We start from the raw sequence: 21992 nt of genomic DNA on the forward strand, positions 1-21992 counted from the left end.
TTCAACCTCCTTAATATTTTAAACTTTGATATAAAAAGTTTTGGTATGAGTGCCAATGAGACAGCTCTCGAGTCTCCATCCAAGCCACAATTTGTAAAAAGTATAAAACCATTATAGGTCAAAGTATGGTCTTCATCATGGAACCTTAGTTCACACCAAACAGCAACCTATAAAGGGCCCCAAAAATGACAAGTGTTCAACTATTTAAACATGGAAACCAAGTGTAATTTATATAAAAAAAACGAGAAACAAGACTTGTGAACCACATCAACAAACCACTGAACATCAGCTTCCTGACCTAGGACAGGTGCAAACAAATGCATCAGGTTTTAATAGGTGCCGACCTTCACCCTAATCTGTATTTAACATCCTAACAGACATTATATAAAATTTAGAAAAAAAAGATAACATCATTATTATACAATATTGTTATTATAAACAAACTCAAGCTCTATATTAAGTGCAATCACTTTATTTGTTGATCCAACATATATTTTCATCACTCTTTTCTAAGGGCTATTCCAGAAAAAAATGTATGGGGGGGTTGAAAGGCAGTTTTTGTCAGCACACCCCACCCAGACAATTGTAATTGAAAATTATAGTGCGTTATAGTGTGAAAATTTGCTCTAATACCCATCACCCATGTATTATTAATATAATGTGCCTTCCAATCCCCATACATTTTTTCCTGGAATAGCCCTAAGAAACTCCGTAAAAGTCTATCATATTTGGTCAGCAGTTTGACAGTAATTAGTTATAACATGTGAGCACTTTTGGAATCTCTTGATACCCTCCTCCTTTTTGCCAAAACTTTGAATTTATAAAATGTTCGAATGAACTTAGAATTTTTCTTTATTTCTCCAATACTACTGAACAGGACTTGAAATTTGTTCAGCAACTCAACAGTGAGTACCAGTAGTTGAAAAGTGAGCACAGTTTTTGGATCTGTCAGACACTTCCTGATTCTTAAAAATTTTAAGTCGGGATATACTTTGCAATCAAGGTGTGCATTATTTAAGGAATGACTGTAATATTTTTTCTTTCTATGAAGAAATAACATTAAAAATGTGGTGCACACTGAATAACCCGTGTAGTGGGTTATTATTAAGTGTGCGCCATATTTTTTATGCTGTTTTAAATAAACAGAAAATTATTACAATCATTTCTTATAATTTAATTCTAAATTTGATTTTAAACTGGCATAAATCATGAAAAAACGTTGATGATGTCACGGTCACATGACAGAATTATGTCTATGAGATGATCAACAAAAAACTCAGCCAATCAGAAGACACGTTACATCCCAAATTAAATTATGACCAGATACAACAATTGAATAAGTTGATGGGGTAAAACTTTGTAAACCTATCTAGCAAGTATACTTAATATAAAAATAAGGAAATGTGGTACGTGTGCCAATGAGACAATTTTTCTCAAGAGACCAAATGACACAGAAATTAACAACTATAGGTTACTGTATGTCCTTCAACAACGAGGGAAGTCTATACCGAATAGTCAGCTATGGCCCAAAAATGACAAATGTATAACAATTCAAAGAAGAAAACCAAGACCTAAATAATAAACATTAACAAATATGTAACACAGCCACAAATTACGACCACTGAATTACAGGCTTACGACTTCAGATTATCTATGCATAACATTGCAGTTACAATTTCATATATTAATTTAGCTTGATTTAAAAAACCATTAGATATAAAATCTCCATTTTCAAACATACACAGTAGGGGAAGTGCTAGGAAACATGTTGAAGCCTGCCACATTCTTTACAATGTATGTGTCCATCACATTCCAAGGTTAAGAAGTTTCCCTCTATCATATACCCATTGTCCTCCGCCTCATTTTCATGGTGTTATAACTGCTTGAAATGTCTCCCTTATGAGCATTAGAATATCCATATTTGGTGTACAGTATTATTGCAAGGTCTACCGGTCTGTCAGACATGGTTCACAGGACACGAACCTCATTTTATAGGTAGATGATCAAGGTAAAGTCTTTGTGGAAGTCCATTCTCACATTACAAGAAGTAGGTCTACTATATGTGGTGTAGTATCAGTAATTTTGCTTTGTTTCTTTTGTTACCTTTTCTGACATTGAACGCTGACTTCTTTAAAACAGTTTTTACTGTCCCTATTGCTGTTTTTCTTAATTCAACATTGACTAGAGGTATAGAAATCAGATCTCACAAAACTTGTTTAACCTGTAGCATTTTTGTGTCTCCTTAGTCCAGAGCCTCTGGCCTTTTAATTTTAGTTCATTTATGTTTTTGAGTTTAGTATGATGTTTATTTTCTGGAATAGTCAGAACCTCAGTAATTAGAGGTCTATACTCTTTAGTAGGGGGTTCAATATACCATGGCTAAGTAAAATTTTCAAAACATCCTGTCCAGCATGTTACAGCTGATTTCATTGAGTGTGTAGACAAGGGTAATATCTTTGGTTAGCTTGCTTGTTAGCTGAACTGTGAAGTCATTATTAGGTCAGGTATACTACCCTCCTATCGAAGTAGCCTAGTCCAACAGTCAGATTTGTTATGTCGGAATAGTCTACTCTTAAAGTAGGGTAGTTTACCTAATCTAACAATAACTTCACGGTTCAGCTAACAAGCAAGCTAACTAAAGATATAACCTTGGTCTACACACTCAATGAAATCAGCTGTAAATACAAACTACTTTTGTGTTTTTTAATGGTTCATTAAATTTTTCAGTTATTGTGGTCTGATCTGTTTCTAAGATACTAAACATAATCGATAGCTGTGTTTGGTGTATGGTATGATAGTAGGTGGCAGGTTTCATTTGACATCAACATAGATCATTGGACACTGAAGTTTTTATTTTGGTGTATGAAATGATTGTTAATGTACACGACATCTTGCAGGTTTCATCTGATCTTTACCTTATTTTTTTGGTTCATTGGTCAAAGTTCAGTTTCATAATCAAGTTTGTTGCTCAGTTGCAATAAGTCATAGGTGAATGTGAGTGAACACATCTCTCTGGCGGGAATCTTCTGACCTTGAACTTGTGAACATGAAATATTGATAAATACTTTTTTGTTACCACTATGGGACACATGTAATATAACACAATGGAATGGGTGCCACATGTGGAGCTGCTTACCCTTCTGGAGCACCAAATATCATCCTCAGGTTTTGGTGGGGTTCGTGTTGCTTAGTCTTTAGTTTTCTATGTTATGTATTGTGTAGTAATAGTCTATTTGTCATTTTTCTTTTAAAGTCATGGTGTTGTCAGTTTGTTTTTGAACTATGAGTTTTAATGTCCCTCTGGTATCTTTCGACACTCTTTTATAAAAAATCCAAGAATGGGCCAGAATTCATCAACAACTTCAATTATTTACTTTATATTTCAACATCTTCATTATCTTATTTTTCTGACCTTTTTTGTTTTTTTGCCATCAACAAAAAATTCAAAATTCCTTTAAAGGAAAGTAACAACTGTAAGGAGTAGATTGACAATTTCAGCCATGACTTGACAGTTGATTTTATTGTGAGAACATATTTATGTTTACAATGAGTAACCAGATGCTCCGCAGGGCGTAGCTTTATACGACCGCAGAGGTTAAACCCTGAACGGTTGGGGCAAGTATGGACACAACATTCAAGCTGGATTCAGCTCTAAATTTGGATTGTGATTAAATAGTTGACACAGCATAGGTTTCTGACACAGAATGAATGTGTTCTAATGAACTTAAAATTTTTGTTTTCTCTTAGAGCAATTCACTATGCTGTTGAATATTAATCCTCTCAAAAAAATGTTTGAAGAAATTTTCTTTTTTATTTATGAAATTTCAAATGAGAAAAATTGAACCCATTTTTTTTAATCACATCCCCCTTTCCCTTATTCCAAACCTAATCTCAATTAAAATTTCTAATGGAGTTTGCAACAATAACTACTCATTTAAATACATCATAAAATATTAAGATGTAAAAAAACTGCTTGTTATCACTGAATGGTAAAGATTATTTTAATTTATCAGTTGGTAGTAAAAAGTGAATATACATTGTATATTGTATATAACAAAGATTTAAGTTGATTCTGGACAAAGAAAGATAACTCCAATTAAAAAAAAATCTTGCTATTGCACAATATTTTGCAATTAGATATTTCTTGCTTACTATTCTGGACAAAGAAAGATAACTCTAATTAAACCAGATGCTCCGCAGGGCGTAGCTTTATACGACCGCAGAGGTTGAACGCTGAACGGTTGGGGCAAGTATGGACACAACATTCAAGCTGGATTCAGCTCTAAATTTGGATTGTGATTAAATAGTTGACACAGCATAGGTTTCTGACACAGAATGAATGTGTTCTAATGAACTTAAAATTTTTGTTTTCTCTTAGAGCAATTCACTATGCTGTTGAATATTAATCCTCTCAAAAAAATGTTTGAAGAAATTTTCTTTTTTAATTTATGAAATTTCAAATGAGAAAAATTGAACCCAATTTTTTTAATCACATCCCCCTTTCCCTTATTCCAAAACTAATCTCAATTTAAATTTCTAATGGAGTTTGCAACAATAACTACTCATTTAAATACATCATAAAATATTAAGATGTAAAAAAACTGCTTGTTACCACTGAATGGTAAAGATTATTTTAATTTATCAGTTGGTAGTAAAAAGTGAATATACATTGTATATTGTATATAACAAAGATTTAAGTTGATTCTGGACAAAGAAAGATAACTCCAATTAAAAAAAAATCTTGCTATTGCACAATATTTTGCAATTAGATATTTCTTGCTTACTATTCTGGACAAAGAAAGATAACTCTAATTAAAAAAAAATTAGCTATTTCACAATATTGTGCAATTAGATATTTCTTGCCATTGCGCAATACTGTGCAATTGAAAAGACTTGCTATTGCACAATACTTAATATAATAATTTTAGATCCTGATTTGGACCAACTTGAAAACTGGGCCCATAATAAAAAATCTAAGTACATTTTTGGATTCAGCATATCAAAGAACCCCAAGATTTCAATTTTTGTTAAAATCAGACTAAATTTAATTTTGGACCCTTTGGACTTTAGTGTAGACCAATTTGAAAACAGGACCAAAAATGAAGAATCTACATACACAGTTAGATTTGGTATATCAAAGAACCCCATTTATTCAATTTTTGATGAAATCAAACAAAGTTTAATTTTGGACCCCAATTTGGACCAACTTGAAAACTGGGCCAATAATCAAGAATCTAAGTACATTTTTAGATTCAGCATATCAAAGAACCTAACTGATTCATTTTTTGTCAAAATCAAACTAAGTTTAATTTTGGACCCTTTGGACCTTAATGTAGACCAATTTGAAAACGGGACCAAAAGTTAAGAATCTACATACACAGTCATGACAGTTAGATTCGGCATATCAAAGAACCCCAATTATTCAATTTTGATGAAATCAAACAAAGTTTAATTTTGGACCCTTTGGGCCCCTTATTCTGTTGGGACCAAAACTCCCAAAATCAATACCAACCTTCCTTTTATGGTCATAAACCTTGTGTTTAAATTTCATAGATTTCTATTTACTTATACTAATGTTCTGGTGCGAAAACCAAGAAAAATGCTTATTTGGGTCCCTTTTTGGCCCCTAATTCCTAAACGGTTGGGACCTAAACTCCCAAAATCAATACCAACCTTCCTTTTGTAGTCATTAACATTGTGTTTAAATTTCATTGATTTCTATTTACTTAAACTAAAGTTATTGTGCGAAAACCAAGAATAATGCTTATTTGGGCCCTTTTTTGGCCCCTAATTCCTAAACTGTTCAAACCAAAACTCCCAAAATCAATCCCAACCGTTCTTTTGTGGTCATAAACCTTGTGTCAAAATTTCATAGATTTCTATTCACTTAAACTAAAGTTATAGTGCGAAAACCAAGAAAATGCTTATTTGGGCCCTTTTTGGCCCCTAATTCCTAAAATGTTGGGACCAAAACTCCCAAAATCAATACCAACCTTCCTTTTGTGGTCATAAACCTTGTGTTAAAATTTCATAGATTTCCATTCACTTTTACTAAAGTTAGAGTGCAAAAACTAAAAGTATTCGGACGACGACGACGACGCCAACGTGATAGCAATATACGACGAAAATTTTTTCAAATTTTGCGGTCGTATAAAAATTGTCTTTCAAGGGCAATAAACTTGTGTGTCATTGGCAGTCATACCAGATCTTATTAAAATAATTCAAACTGTTACTGGAAGTTCTACAAATATTCATCCACATCATTACTAAGTTTGATAGCTGCCAAGAAGATGGTCTGGAAAGCTTTAACCAATTGAAAAAGACTCTGGACCAAGGCAACAAAAATCTGTATTTGATTTACAACAGTCTATCCATCACTTCTTTATTCACATGCACATTTGATTAATCAAAGTTTTTGTATATTTTAGAAAAGCACTAGTTTAAAATTACTTCATAGTGATCATGTGACTTAAAACTTGATTCAGTTCTTATTGTTAAAACTTAAAAAATCCACAAATAACTACCAGTAAAGTTATTTCACATCAACACACAATCTGAACTGCGTGAATATTCTTCTTCTTCTTCATCATAGTCGTTATCCCAGTCATATTCATCCGAGTCATCATCCGAGTCATGATAGCTAGCATCAGAATGTTCACTTTCTGGGTAAGTTACACCAGAATCCTTGGAATTATAGAAACAATGTGGACAGTTTGGATGACATGCAACAAGTTCCGAGGCTACGGTGGACACACAGACACCACTATTGTAAAGACCAGTGGTCACTGGAATGTCATCTAGCTCAACCCAAATCTTCTTCTTACAAATATACTTGTATGAACTCTTAGACTTGTCACCTCCAAAAACATACAAGTTATCATTACAGAAGGTATACATTGAACTTTTTGACAACTCGATAGGTGGAGTTGTGATCTTAGGGTAGCAAAACCATGTATTGTTATTTGGGCTAAATTTCCTCATCATTCTCCGTTTAAGATCTAGCTGAATGATATCTCCTTTGTACATTAAGATCTTTGTGAATGAAATAGTTGAACTGCATGACTTTGCACGGGTAGGTTCAGTCAAGGCATGTGTATCCAAATTGTAATATTTGATAGAGAATGTCTTTTTGTGAAACCATTCACATACTATTACAATCCTTTCAGAATCTAAGTTGCTACAATAGAAATGATCTTTTGCATTACAATCAAACAGAACTTGTGTTTCAATAGAACCACCATCTTTTACTTCAATTAGTTTACAGCTCTCTTCTGTAGTATTAAACTGTTTGACTCCTCTACCCAACAGAAATATTCTTTTACCACAAAGAATAAAATCATGAAGGTAAAATCCTATTAAATGTCGGTCTTGGTCTATTTTAATTGTTTTCCAGCTCTTACTTGCTATTTCAAAGATGTGCATATCATAACGGTTAAAACAACTAAATTCTGATCTAGCTGGACCTAACAGATTCATCACATGTATTTTTCTGTCATCACTAACTCTTATAACTGGACGTTCTAAAGGTAATGGCATTGTCCAAAGATTTGTCCATTTCTGCTCATCAAGATTAAAAGCATACATCTTTTTACTACTAGAACTAAGGATAACTTCTTTAGGTTGGCCAAAATTCAATTTATCAAAGAAAACACCACCTCCCAATATAACTATGTTACTGGTTTGTAATTGGTGATTGGTTCCATTATTCCTATGTTCTAGTATAGCATTGATATCATTTGTCGGAAGAAGTCCATCTAATTCATTATCCGTCAAAACCTGATTTAAACTTTCATTTGATACATTTTCAAAATTCAAAGCTAAGAATAATTGAAATGCATCTTTTCGTCTGTTATCTATATCAAACTTTAGCCAACGTAGTAAAAACTGGAGAAAGGAATCTTGTGAAACATAGCTCAGTGTTTCATCACTCAACAATGATAAAACAGATTCATGTGTCAGGGTTAAAATATCTTCATCTTGAAAAACTTGTTTCAAATGACCTTTCATAAATCTCATTGCTTCATCGTGAATAGCTAAATCATAAAGAGATGAAATTAGACAGATCTTGACACAAGATTTTGAGTCCATTGGTTGCGAGTCAAGGAATTCATTGCATAAATCTTTAAGGTCAAAACACTGCAAATAATCAGCAACTTCTAGAATATCTTCCAAATTAGACATTGACATCTCTATATTTCCAAGGTATAAATATTGCAAAACATTTTCTACTGCATATGTCTTTCCTATATTGATGGTGACTTTTCCTGTAAAAATAAGTTAACTCAATATATCTCTTTTGAAGACGGAATCAAAACAAAACAAGATATGAGTCTCTAAAACAGTTATTTATGAAAATTAATAAAATTAAAATCCTATCCTTTAGTTCATTTGTAATCAATTGTTAAAGTCAAAGTTTATGTCACAATATTTCCAAAAATATTAAATATAACATAGTGTCTACTAAGAGCTTTTAGTTGCATGGTAATATGATGCTACATAACATGTTGTATTTGAAATTAGTTTCTTATAGATAGCATTATGGATGTAATGTTATATTTTCTAGAAACAAGATGGTATTTCATAATTCCCTGTTGCCAAGCTGATATATAGAATATGAGAATCATCAATAAAGGGCAGGAACTTCTATACCGATTCAACTAATGATTTCTGCAATGTAGACTTCTTTGTCAGTCTTGTCTTGCTCATCATCTTTGTTATTAAAAGTGTTTATCTACTTTTCAGAGTTTTCTGTGCAAAAATATGCAAAATTAAGGAGGACGATTTTGTCCATGCATTTTTTTTGTAATATAAATCTCCTCTTGCTTTACAGAAATTGTATTTAAATAAATGAATAAGTCTCTAAACTTTATGTTGTGTAACATTTATTTTCAAAATTTATATCTAAGTGGTAATAAGGTAAAAAGTAACGTCATAAACATGAACCGCTATATACAGGAAACACAATGTTATTAATTTGCACTATTCTCAACAATAATTGGTAAAACAGGCAATAATTCCAGCAACTCAGCAAGGAGTCCACTGATGATTTCTGTAGATCTGGTTTTGGTGATCATTTTGCTTTAAAAATTTCCTTTTATGTATTATTTTTTTTCAGAGAATGGACAACAAGATTCCTATATCGTTAGTCCCATAAAAATTGTCAGAATAAACTGAAGATATAGTACAGTAAAGTGAAAATGGCGAAAATATTATACCACCTAGTTTGAAAACGTTATGTAAAATTGTCTCTTGGTATTGATGTGTTTCAAGCAGACAATCCCAAACTTTAGAATAAAAAATTGGAAAATTTTTAAAAATCCAAAGGTACCATACTTTTACCAAGTCAAGCAATTGTGTTAAGTTTCTTCTGAATCTATCCAAACATGCCAAAGTTAGTGTACAACATTTGAAAAATAACTTATCCAACAATTATAAAATCCTATGACTATAGAATGACAAACCAGACAAAAATTCAAAATCAAAAGGTAGCTATTTTCCTTTAATAAAGCCCATTCACAATCATAGCATAAAATCATTCTGAAATACTCTAGCAAGAGCATGATTGAATAATTGCTTGTAATTTGACAATTAATGTCTCTGTACTCTACAATGACAAAGTAATAAATTTTCATCTATAAAATGTAGGAATGCTTTGTTTTCCTTTCACAACATAAGTGAAGGGTCAACAAAAGTGACAGCTATGAAATGGTTAATATTTTTCACCTTTCGACTATATTTTAAAAAATTTAGCTAGCCAATTAATAATTTGGGACACGGATGCTTAGACAAAGAGATAGGACATTACAGACTAATAAGCGAGACCCTAACAATGGTGTAAATGGGAAATTTGCTCATACCTGAAGTTTTCTCTGCTAATCCACTGTTGTACATTGATTCAAAATAAGGACAGGTCATTAACACGCACCAGTGGGCTTTTAGTTCCTGAAAATGTATTTTTTTCAAAATATAATTCACAGTTGGCTTTTCAGTTAATCAAAAATAATAACATGTCCGTATATAAGGGGACCATAAAAATGATCAGAATATCTTACATAGTTACTCATTTGTTAATAGTTATCAAAGGTACCAGGATTATGATTTAATACGCCAGACTTGCATTTCATCTACATAAGACTCATCAGTGACGCTCAGATCAAAATAGTTATAAAGCCAAACAAGTACAAAGTTGAAGAGCATTGATGACCCAAAATTCCAAAAAGTTGTGCCAAATACTTCTAAGGTAATCTGTGCCTTATCATGCTTATGGGATAAGAAAATCCTTAAGTTTTTTTTTCGAATTTTTTTTAAAGTTTTGTACATGTTGTAAGGCCACACCAATTTGATTTATAGTTCTTCGGACAAAAGCTCCAAAAAATATGGGGCGAGCCAGCGAAATCTGTTTGATTGTATATATTTCTTGAAAATGAGTTTTGTTGAAGCGCTCTACAAGTGGAGCGAGCGTCATATATTTTTTTTAAATGTGCAATTTATAATTGTACATGTACATGTATGTACATCTTACAACTGGCAAATGACTGGGTTACATCAAAGAAAAAGAAAGAGAAAAATATAATTTTGTTCATTTTCGTCAAATAAGCTTTGACTGCATGAATTTTAATCTAAATTCATACATGTGTATACATTAAGCAAGCATAGCAGATAAAGTTTAGCAAGAAAAAAAAATGCCCTTGAAAAATAATAAATATCTTTGACAATACCTTATGTCCTTTAACCACATTCACATGCATTATTTTGACTTGGCAAAATGCATTTTACTTTCCCCCCTGAAACCTGCAATGTATTTCAAACTGGAAGTGGTCATGGTGGTTGCACCAATAATACATCCATAATTATTATTTATTTTACCATTCCCAATACCACCACTTTGGTCTTTAACAATGGAACTCTAAAAATTTCCCCTTACAAAAGAGTTCTGATTGCATGTCAATAGACTAACAAGGAGATATGGGTTTTTCATTAAAATAAGATTAATGTTATTTTTTTTAAAAACCATGTGAATTTAATATTAATTTCACCGAGACAGATAGCTCTATCTATGTCTGTTGTAGTCCGGGATTACTCTGACATCCAATGCCTGTTTTGCCAGACAAGCTGGGGCCGTGGGACGACACCATATCTTGTCTGGCAAAACAGCTGTTGGAAGTCAGATTAATCTCGGACTATGCCTGTTGAAACAATGATCCAGGATGACAATGGTTCTAACGAGGACTGTTGTGATTGTGGTCGTCTAACAAAAGAACAGGGGTCTGTTGTTCAACTTGTGATTAAACTAATCATATGATTAATTTTAATCAGTCGTTAAAAGTTAATCGGATGATTATTAAATGCAATGATTAAATTGCGTTGTTCAACTTATTTTAATCATTGTATTTACTAATCATCCGATCAATTTTTAATCATATGATTAAATTTGGGTAGTTAGCAAGTGTTTCCCACAATGCATTGTAAATCAGGGCCTACAAAACTTCCTTTGATGCATTAAATTATAACATTCTTCTTTTAAACTGGTTTTGGGTGCCAATAATTATTGAATAAATATCTTATAACATATTCATGTTTTTTCTTATGGAAACATAAAAATATTTTAGATATGTTTCCAGTTCAAAATGAAATATGCTTGAATGAAAAAATAGTTTCAGTGAATGCACTACTGATTAAGTAATCTCAAATTCAAAAGTAATATGCATTTATTTACCATGAAAATGGTTTCGGGTGCATTTTGTAATAATCAGCATTTGCATTCCACTTTAAATTATGACTAGGGCCAGAGTTTTTCATGTTATTGCTCATAAATATTGGTATCTGAAATGATGAGGTCATGCAGGTGGTCGAAAAACCAACATTCATGCAATGAATAACTTGAAATCAGTTTGTTTCTTAATTATATTAAAAAATTTCAGTCGTTGTTGAAATAGTCTTATCATGCAACATGTGACTGTTCTAACTCAGAAGCAATGTCAGAGATTGTCTTCGGTCCTCAATCAAAATGCATCATTCATGACCATGATTTTAATGCCGGAATTTGGTGTCTGACAACAACGACAGTGTCCGTGATTGCAATGATAATTCAGTTGAAGTCTTTGTTTTTACATAATGATTCCTTCAAATATCTGTTAAAATATTTTTTGTTAGGTAAGTCATACCTTCTACACATGCGAAAGATACGCTTTTGTTTATAATTAAATGACGAAATAATTTGGAATAACGATCTCCATTGATGCGTATGTGAAGGGTGCTTTCTTTCACGTCCGCATTTTATCAAGTATGGCATGCCAAGTTAACATTTCAGATCATTTTTACGGATGGTGTAGATCGTAATAAATAACAGAACTGTAATCGATTGCAGTTCACACGGCAAAAGAAGATACAGTGTGACAATTTCAAATATTCACTTGTGCAAGTGTAATGGCACAGTCCGAGAACCTTTTCAATGATTTTTTAAAACTGAAATAACAAATTGTTAGTTCTAGAAATTTTCATAAAGGGGGAGGGGCACTGACTGCCTTAGAGGGGGCCTGCTCCAATCATGCTTCAGTGATTCCCTTTATATAATCAACCAAATTTTTTCCACAAAAGGGGGAGGGGGCCTGCATGGGCCCCTCAAAACACCTCTGAAATAGTTCGTTCTGATGTTGTACTGTTATACCACTGTCCCAGGTTAGGGGGAGGGTTGCGATCCTGCTAACATGTTTAACCCCGCCACATTATATTTGTATGTGCCTGTCCCCAGTCAGGAGCCTGTAATTCAGTGGTTGTCATTTGTTTATGTGTTCCATATTTGTTTTTCGTTCATTTTTTTTTATATATATATAAATAAGGCCGTTAGTTTTCTCGTTTGAATTGTCTACATTGTCTTATCGGGGCCTTTTATAGCTGACTATGCGGTATGGGCTTTGCTAATACTAAATATAAAGACAAGAAGATGTGGCATAGATATAGGAAGATGTGGTGTGAGTGCCAATGAGACAACTCTCCATACAAATAACAATTTAAAAAGTAAACCATTATAGGTTAAAGTACGGCCTTCAACACGGAGCCTTAGCTCATGACTGTCAAAGAGACAATTCCCTATCGGGAACCAAAAGATGTAGTAGTTAACAGATATAATATTGGTCACCGTATGGCCTTCAACAGTGAGCAAAACTCACATCGAAGCATAAGCTATAAAAGACCTATAGATATGACAAATCAAGGCAGTAAAACAATTCAAAATAGAAATCAAAAGGCCTTATATATATTCATGAACAAAACTAAGAACGTAAAACAATATTATATATAGCAACAAACAACATGCAACAACTGAATTAAAGGCACATCCAAATGAGGATTTACGGTATACAAGTAGAAGATGTTTATTTGGTCCCTATTGGCCCGAGAACACAGTTATTTCGTAGAGCATTTCTTTTAGACAATAAATTCAAATTTAAAAAATTGCACCTACTCTTTCTCAAAAAGATTTTTACAGTGTAGTGTACTACTAGTGAGACAAATAAGATCAAATTAATAGACACTTCTACCAGCTCTAAATGACAGCTTCCGACGTAATAAAAATTGACCTTTGTTAAACTGACCAAATCACTACTTAACATAAAGATTCAGCACCCAAATTTTTATAACATGTAATAACAGCCCCCTACTTAATATTTCATGCATTAGATATCAAGAAATAAATTGTGAAAGTGTATCAAATACAAATGCAAGTTATACACTGTTCACTGTAGGGACTAACTAACGAAAATCAAAGGACGATAACTGTGTCCTTGAACCTATTGTGTGGTCTTTTTTACCATTTGATGAGATTGTGCTACAACCGAACAACAAAGATGGGGCTCACTACAGTGAATAAAATAACTATGAATTATGATTATGTATCTATTTTTGTGGCAAAAAGTTTAGCTTCTTGTTTGAAATACATTCTCTTATTAAATTGTTCTCCGTTATATAAAGGCATGAAGTATTTGCCACTGGATTTTAACATGATAATTCACAAGATAACAAAAGAAAGGAAGAAAGACCAATCACAATTTGTCTATTTTTTTTATTTTTAAATTAAACTGAAAAAAGATAAACCTTTCAAATAAAAAGTTCTTTATATAAAAATATTCCCTGGATGTGGAACTTTTGCTCCCTCTATTTTCAACACTAGAAATGAGGTTTTCCTGTGTACTTAAACTTCAAACCTTGCTTTCTAACTGATCTATTCAAGGACGTCATGACTGACAACAACTGTCTTTATAAAAAAAAAAAAAAAAAAAAAAAATCTTCAGTGTCGTTATACGCATGCATGTTGTCTGCTTGAAGTTGATCCCCACCCGGACAGAAAAAAATAGCCCAACTCCAAGATGTTTATTATTAATATATTCCTGCATCAAGTTATTTTTCACCTTGGGCTTACATAAGAATAAATACAGAATATAGAAAGTGAAACTAAAATTGAAAACATAAAGTCTGAAGTCACATAAAAGAGAAATAGATTTATGTTTTTTTGGGTAAAACAGCCGGTGCCAGGGTTACCCTCTGTGTGTTCAAATATGCATGCCATATTTGCCACTGCCCCATGTCTGTTTTATGAATTCTGACCCTAAATTTTCCATCTGTTACAATTGCCAAGAATTCCTCTCTCAAAACTCTGGTGGACCTCCTACTGCACCCATTACCTTGATCCATTCGTAGATTTGATCCATTGTAAAGTGAAATTAATTTATGAAAGAGGGACGAAAGATACCAAAGGGACAGTCAAACTCATAAATCGAAAATAAACTGACAACGCCATGGCCAAAAATGAAAAAGACAAACAGACAACAATAGCACACACAACATAGAAAACTGAAGAATAAGCAACACGAACCCCATCAAAAACTAGGGGTTATCTCAGGTGCTCTGGAACATGACCTGCATGTACGTGTCGCCACTGAAGACCACAACAATATAACAAATGGTCAATATAAATTATCCGTGTTATTTGCTCTATGAGATATTTGCATGCTCTTTATTTTTTAATATTGATGCAATTTATGATCATTTATACTTATCATTTCTTACTCGGACTAACCAGAGAAGCATCTATAGATGAGTTGGAAGTTAAAAAAATCAAAGATATATTCTGTGATGATCTGGAAAAACAAGCACTAGTCACATAAATCATACATTGCTGTACCTCTCTCCCAACAGTGGTATAATACTTCTTTTGAAATATATCTGACACTCGAATATGAGATTTCCTAGATTCTAAAATAACAGGTGCTTGTTTTTGTATATTGTGTCAGATAAAAAAATATGAGACATTTTATTGACTCAGTCTCTTAATAACCTAATCAGTAATATTAAACACTGATGGCAGTATATTTTCATTATAAATATTTGCAGTTACGGATCCTAGGCCTAAGGGGGAGTCCAGGGGTTGGAATCCCCCTTTTATTTGACAATCAAAGTTTTTGAAAGGCGACGTGAGGTTTGAAACAACCCTTTTAATCTGGGCTACGTTGGAACCCCCCAAAATGGCTGGATCCACCCATGATTTGGATCCTCATAGCTCATAAGCTTTACTAAATGGGAAAACAATATACACTGTTTAAAAACTCTGTGTAAAGATAAAAATCGTAAGGTCCGAGATATACGGGGACGAATTCACCCATCATAATTTACCTGCGTAAATAGTTAGGACTAGGTCAAGGGCGCTACTGAAACTGAAAGTGCTAATATTTGAACTTCGAAAAATGGGGAAATTAGCAAAGACTTGCTTTGAAAATCAATTATGGCCTGTACATTAATGCTATGGTAACATTATTTATTTATGAAAGCTGTTCGTCATAATTTGCTGAATGGTTCCGCACAATAACATGTGGCCCGTCTCAGCGTACGTTTAGTTTTTTTGCAATCAACACTGTCACTGAGCGGTAAAATACAAACGAAAAACTGCCGAAATGTGCAATTTCTCTCTGTTATCAAATGCCCATTGTATGTGTGTCCTATCCTTCGCCCCATCTTGTCAAATCTCTTTCCAATTTATGTTTCAACTCAACTCCTAACAACTATATTGTGTTTCTTTCAAATATTAAGGTATTTTATGGCTGAAATCTCTTTCCGGGAGCTAAATATCTCTTAAACGCCTCATATTTCGAGGATAAAATAATTTTTGCATTGATACAGCAGCCATCTTGGATGTTTTACTCATATGATTAAAATTTAATACACCTCAAAGAGGTGGATTAAGTTTAACGACAGTTTTAGCCTTTTTAACGCAGCGTTAAAATTAACGACAAGTTGAACAACACACTAATCATATGATTAATTTTAATCGAATGATTAAGAAATTTTAACGACGCGTTAGCCCTAACGACAAGTTGAACAACAGACCCCAGGTCTTCATTGGTAAAACGAAATGCTTTTCAAATAACTGTGTTCAATAACTACTTGTCTTCAGCAATGATCTGACATAACTTCATGTTGGTATCCTGATTTTTTACCTTTTGTTTACAAATCGGATTATCACTCTAGCGTTTAAATCGATCGGAGCAATATAGGCCTAAGAAAAACGTCTATGAGAAAAAAAAATGTCAAGGAAAAACTAATTTTAGAGCGAAATGCGGCCAAAAAATTGGAGGAAACGACATTTTTTTTATCATTGAAAAATCTCTCTAAAACAGGAGTGGGAAAATCCAAAGAACTATTAATCATATTGGTGTGGCCTAAACAGGAAATTTATAAAAATGATAAAAGGCTATGGGGTATGGGCTTTGCTCATTGTTGAAGGTCATACGGTGACCTAAAGTTGTTAATTTTTGTGTCATTTTGGTCTCTTGTGGAGAGTTGTCTCATTGGCAATTATACCACATCTTCTTTTTTTATACTAAATGTTTAGGAAACTCTTTTATCAAAAAGTCTCAAATTAATAAAATTGTTGTTCAGTGTTGTTTGTGCATCTATCTGTTTGGATGCGTTAGGATGTTACTGGTTGGTATGGTCTGTTGAATTGTTTGTGTTTTACTTTTTGTGTATTATTAATTAACAGCTGTGCCAGGAGCACAATATTACCTCTGTCCTATGCTGTTGCAATTGAAATTTTGCAAATATCGAAGAGGCTAAAGTCAGATTTCAAACAAAATTTATATTTCAAAATAGGAACCTTATTCGTCTCTGCTAGAATAAAATCAGAAGAAAAGTAATTGAACACCATCCATCATATGAAAACTATTTGCAATGATTTTTTTTGTGCAAACCTTTCCTTCAATAATGATAGTAACATCACAGAGATCAGGACGTTCCTCTCTTTGCCTGTTTAATGTCTTGATTAAGTTGGTGGCATGCTTGTACATATACGGTTGCCCCATCAATCTACAGTTCTTTGTAAAATCCATTTTTCTAAAAAAGAAATTTAAGTTGAGATACAGCATATGTAGTTTCTACTACAACCATTACATACATGTAGTGTGATGCTACCAATTATACTGAAAGGTAAGAATATATTACCACCAAATATAAAGTTAACACAATACAACCTATCAATTTTTTAGTGGGTGCATTTTTTTTTTTTTGATTCTTAATTTCTTGAGAAAAATAGTCTGAATTATGATAATTAACAAATGACTGACTGACTGAAAGCTAGCTGTATGCTCACAATGGTTCAGGCATTCTTCATATATTGTAGATTGTAGAACCTAAAATATTGCCGTTTTTCAATGTTTAGTGGACTTTAAAATTGTGGTCAAAACTCTAATTTGGCATTATGATTAACATTAGAAAAATCATACCAAACGGAATATGTGTACTAAGTTTTAAGTCAAGTTATTACTCTTGAGTACAGACTTACCTGTCCAGTTGGAAAAGTTTTAATGCCTGTCAGTGGCATCCACTAGATATATAATATAAAAGTTAAATGCATTTTATGTTTCAGAAAGATAAAATCTCTTTTGGATTTGGATGGGCATTTTTTTCCTTCATGCATAAGGTTTGAAAATTAACTAAGTTGTGGTACAACTTTGAGATGCACCCTCAGGTAAAAACTGGTTTGTATTGTATTGATTGCCCTTAATTGACATGGACAATAGGTATCTTCACAACTATAGGCGAGTTAAAGATTTTATATGAGCATGCTGAGTGGACAGTATCAAAGTAATTCAGGTGTTTGTTTGTTTTTACACCTTCTGCAGTAAGGAAAAAATATTCCCATCAAAAACCAGAAAAGATTTTATCTTTCTTAAACACAAAATGCATTAAACTTTTATATATCTAGTGGATGCTAGGCTTTAAAACTTTCCAAACAGCACAGGTAAGTCTGTACACAGAGTAGTTTTTGAGGTGAAAATACAGCCATATTTGTTCATTTGTTATGATGAACCTTAAGAATGGAGTCAAGTGCAACGGCACGAGCCAGGTTTGAACTCACAACCTCAGTGTTGACTGACTAGTGATTACCATGATTACAGTAGTAACTAAACCAGGCCCCTATAGGTGAGGGTAATAATGGGGGGTACCTTCAGGAAGAATAACGCAAAAATTCTTGCCAAATGACGTTAATGATAATTTTAATTGCATGACGATAAAATGTACACTTTCTTTTAGACGCTAAAAAAATCATCTTAATTTGACAAATCACGCTATTTTTTTCCAAAAATAACGGTAGCAATAATTATTTTGAGACATCTGACGAATCACGATAAGGATATTTTGATGATTCACGGTAAAATTTTATAACCAATTCAGAGTTTAAAATTAGCAGGTGCCCACTCAACATTGGCCCTAAAATTTTGTGTGGGCTACTTATATTTCTGCTTTTCTTCAATAGGACTAGTCCAAAAAATTATGACGTCTGGCAAGGCTATTTTATTTTGAAGGAAGGCGTCCCCGAACAAAAAATAAAATAGCCTTGCCAGACGTCGTAACTATTTGGACTAGAATAGGACTATATATGTGGGCTACAATTACCAGAGTCTTGAAGTTCAATCCCTGCAATTTGACACTAACAGTAGCCAAAAATGACTGTTTCACGCCTGACGGTAAACAGGTCAGGAATAACCACCAATTGGTGGATTATACCTCAATTTACGTATAATCCACCAATTGACGTATAAGGCCTAAAAAAAAAAGATATGTGTTTCCGGTAACATCATTTTGAAAAATAGGGTCGGTAGGTCGGAATTTTTTTTTTTTTTTTTTTGTCATCGTAAATGAAATCCGGAAAATTATCATGGTTTTTCCAAGTCCGGATCCGTAATTAGTTTCAAAAACCGGAAGTGTGCCATTTACAATGTTTTTGAAGCACCTGCTGTGCAAATTTCTTGAATTTTAACCTCTTTGGAATACCTTTTGACATTAATAAAATGTTTTACTGGCTTTCTATGCAAGTAGAAGCAAGAGAGAAAAAATATTATGTCATCTATCAGAAGCCTGTGTCAAAAACGGGGTCGGTTGATACAATTTTTTTTTTTTTTTTTTTGAAGATCCAATAAAAAAGTTAGGGTCGGGGGCTAAAAAACAGGGTCGGTCGGGTTACCGGAAACATCGATCTTTTTTTTCTCGGCCTAATGTAAGTTTTTTGTAATAAAATGCTATTGCGAGATAGGAGCATGATTTTGCAACTTGCAACCTATTTTATGACCCTTATTGAGTCCTTCGAAAGTTTCAGTTTTGTCAAAGCCTGCTGCATCTCTTGAGAATGCATGTGTACAACAATTCTTTTGTTGAAACATTTGTACTATTGACCATGATTGACTTTTGATAATGAAAGTCAAGTATTAACAAAGAGTTCCATTCACCCGTGGAGTTGTACTCATGATCACATGACTGCAGACAGTAATGATGTCCATTGACAGGTGATTACAGGTAAATTTGCCAATCAAGAATTGACAAGATAACAATAGAAGAAACTGCAAATACAATTATTGATTAAATGCAATATGTTATGTCACTATACTAAACTAGGAATGTTTGACAAGTTTTCATACCATAATATGGTTTTAAGAAAACAATGCTCCATTTTGGTGGAATAATTTGTTTTAAAAAACAAATAATTATACACCAATTGGTCTATACCATTATATGTCAATTGGTGGATTATACGTGAGGGGGGATAGGAGGGGTCCTGATCCCGAAATCCCGGGCTTAAAAACATGAAATCCCAAAATTGGAAAAAAAGAATTCCCGGATCCCGATAGGGTCAATCCCGAAATCCCGAGCTTAAAAACACCCTATCCTGGAGTCCTGATAAAGGTCCTATCCCCCCTCATACGACAATTGAGGTATAATCCACCAATTGGTGGTTATTCCTGACCTGGTAAAGGGCATAATTTACAGCCTTCATAGGTCAATAACTCCCTTGCCTTAGGGAGTTAGATAGCCATTTTTTTATGTTGTTTTTTTTTTTTGGGGGGGGGGGTATTTTAAAATTTGTGTATTGTAATGAGGGGGGATAGGAGGGGATTACACCGAAATCCCGGACTTGAAAAAACGAAATCCCGAGGTCACGAATTTAAATAAAGCAAATCCCGACATCCCGAAATCCGAAAAAAATGATTCCCGGATCCCGAAAGGGTCAATCCCGAAATCCCGAGCTTAAAAACACCCGATCCCGGAGTCCCGATAAAGGTCCTATCCCCCCTCTGTAATGAAAAATCATAACTTAGACTTGGTGTTCCTTGAAAATACCTTATACCTTTATACCTTATACCTTTATCTTCGGGTCGTTAAATAAGCCAAAGGCTTCTACTGACCCCTCATCTTGGATTGTCGTATATGCATTTCTCTTCTCATAATTAATATATATATATATATAATATATATTAAACTTATAATAAAAAACACTTATTTGGGTGTGCGCAGCTGAACACTTAATTAACACGAACATATGAATTTATAAGGGTTCCAGTTTTCGCCATTTAGTGCAGACTTAAAATTATTTAAAGTCTTTGCCGTCACTGTTAAATCAGACAGGTTATTCCACTGATCCACTACTCTAATTGAAAAAGTATTTAGTCTATGTGTGGTCTTACACTGTTTTTTAAACAGTTTTAATGAGTGACCTCTTGTATTATTAGATGGTGCTAAAGTACAATGTAAATAGCTTCAAAATGAACGAATAGTATCGTGTTTGTAAAAAACACATATACTGATAACATATCGACTAACCAATCTGATGATATCATGATATGTTGTTATTCAACCAAACCCCTTCATATTTCAACAGAGGCATAGCTCTTTTCAATCGTGTGTTCTAAATTATGTACACAGCAGATGCCCGAGATGGACATGTGTAACTTTCCCGCCAAATTTTAACTTCCTGTAACAGGATTGCAATAAAGACCAAAAACCCAAACCAGAAAGAACAGGACAGAGTAGGCACTGGAATCATAACACTTGTTCACAAAAAGGGAAAGATGCTTCTGATTTTGGAAATTATAGAGGCAGAACTGTTTCATACGCCATAGGAAAAGTATTTGAACATGTCATACTTTAATAAAGGAATAGAACATGTTACATTTAGATCACTGAGTCATCATTTCAATTTGGCTTTTCCAAACTTGAAAGGCAGTGTATGCGGGTCCGTTCGCACCAACTCATGTTCGCCCCCTTTCACTTTCGCACCCTACATGTTCGCGCCCAATTTAATTGGTTTTGAGTTTAACAACTTTGTAATCAAGTTTTGGCAAGTGTATTATTATAAGTATATTTGTTGTCATTGTCTCAAAATGAAGTGAGACAGCATTTTTTTTTGTGTGTTGAATAAATCTTAATCATGTTTTCGATAGTGTATATGTGAGCCAAAATTTGTTCCTGTGAAAAAAGTTCCAGTGGAACTAATTTCACAGGAAATATGTTCTGGGAGAACTTTTTCACAGACGATTTCTATATAATTTGTTCCATCTCTATGAAATAAGTTCCACATTTTACTTGGTGAAATAAGTTCTGGGTTGGTGAAATTTGTTCCTTACCTAGTGAAATAAGTTCCATGTTTGTGAGATTTGTTTCTTACCTGG

The 21992-nt window shown here is 33.4% G+C and overlaps 1 protein-coding gene across 1 annotated transcript; it reads right to left on the bottom strand.

Moving 5' to 3' along the window:
- Nucleotides 1-6368: 6368 nt before the first annotated feature.
- LOC139517281 (kelch repeat and BTB domain-containing protein 3-like) lies at nt 6369-21299 on the bottom strand. The gene is made up of 4 exons (XM_071308181.1): nt 21145-21299; nt 17241-17382; nt 9858-9942; nt 6369-8264 (listed from the first exon to the last, which is right to left on the bottom strand). The coding sequence occupies exons 2-4, from the start codon at nt 17376-17378 to the stop codon at nt 6538-6540; spliced, it is 1950 nt and encodes a 649-aa protein (XP_071164282.1). The 5' UTR covers nt 17379-17382; nt 21145-21299; the 3' UTR covers nt 6369-6537.
- Between the last annotated feature and the right edge of the window lie 693 nt (nt 21300-21992).

This window comes from Mytilus edulis, chromosome 3 (assembly GCF_963676685.1).
Source record: "Mytilus edulis chromosome 3, xbMytEdul2.2, whole genome shotgun sequence".
Classification (NCBI taxonomy): domain Eukaryota; kingdom Metazoa; phylum Mollusca; class Bivalvia; order Mytilida; family Mytilidae; genus Mytilus; species Mytilus edulis.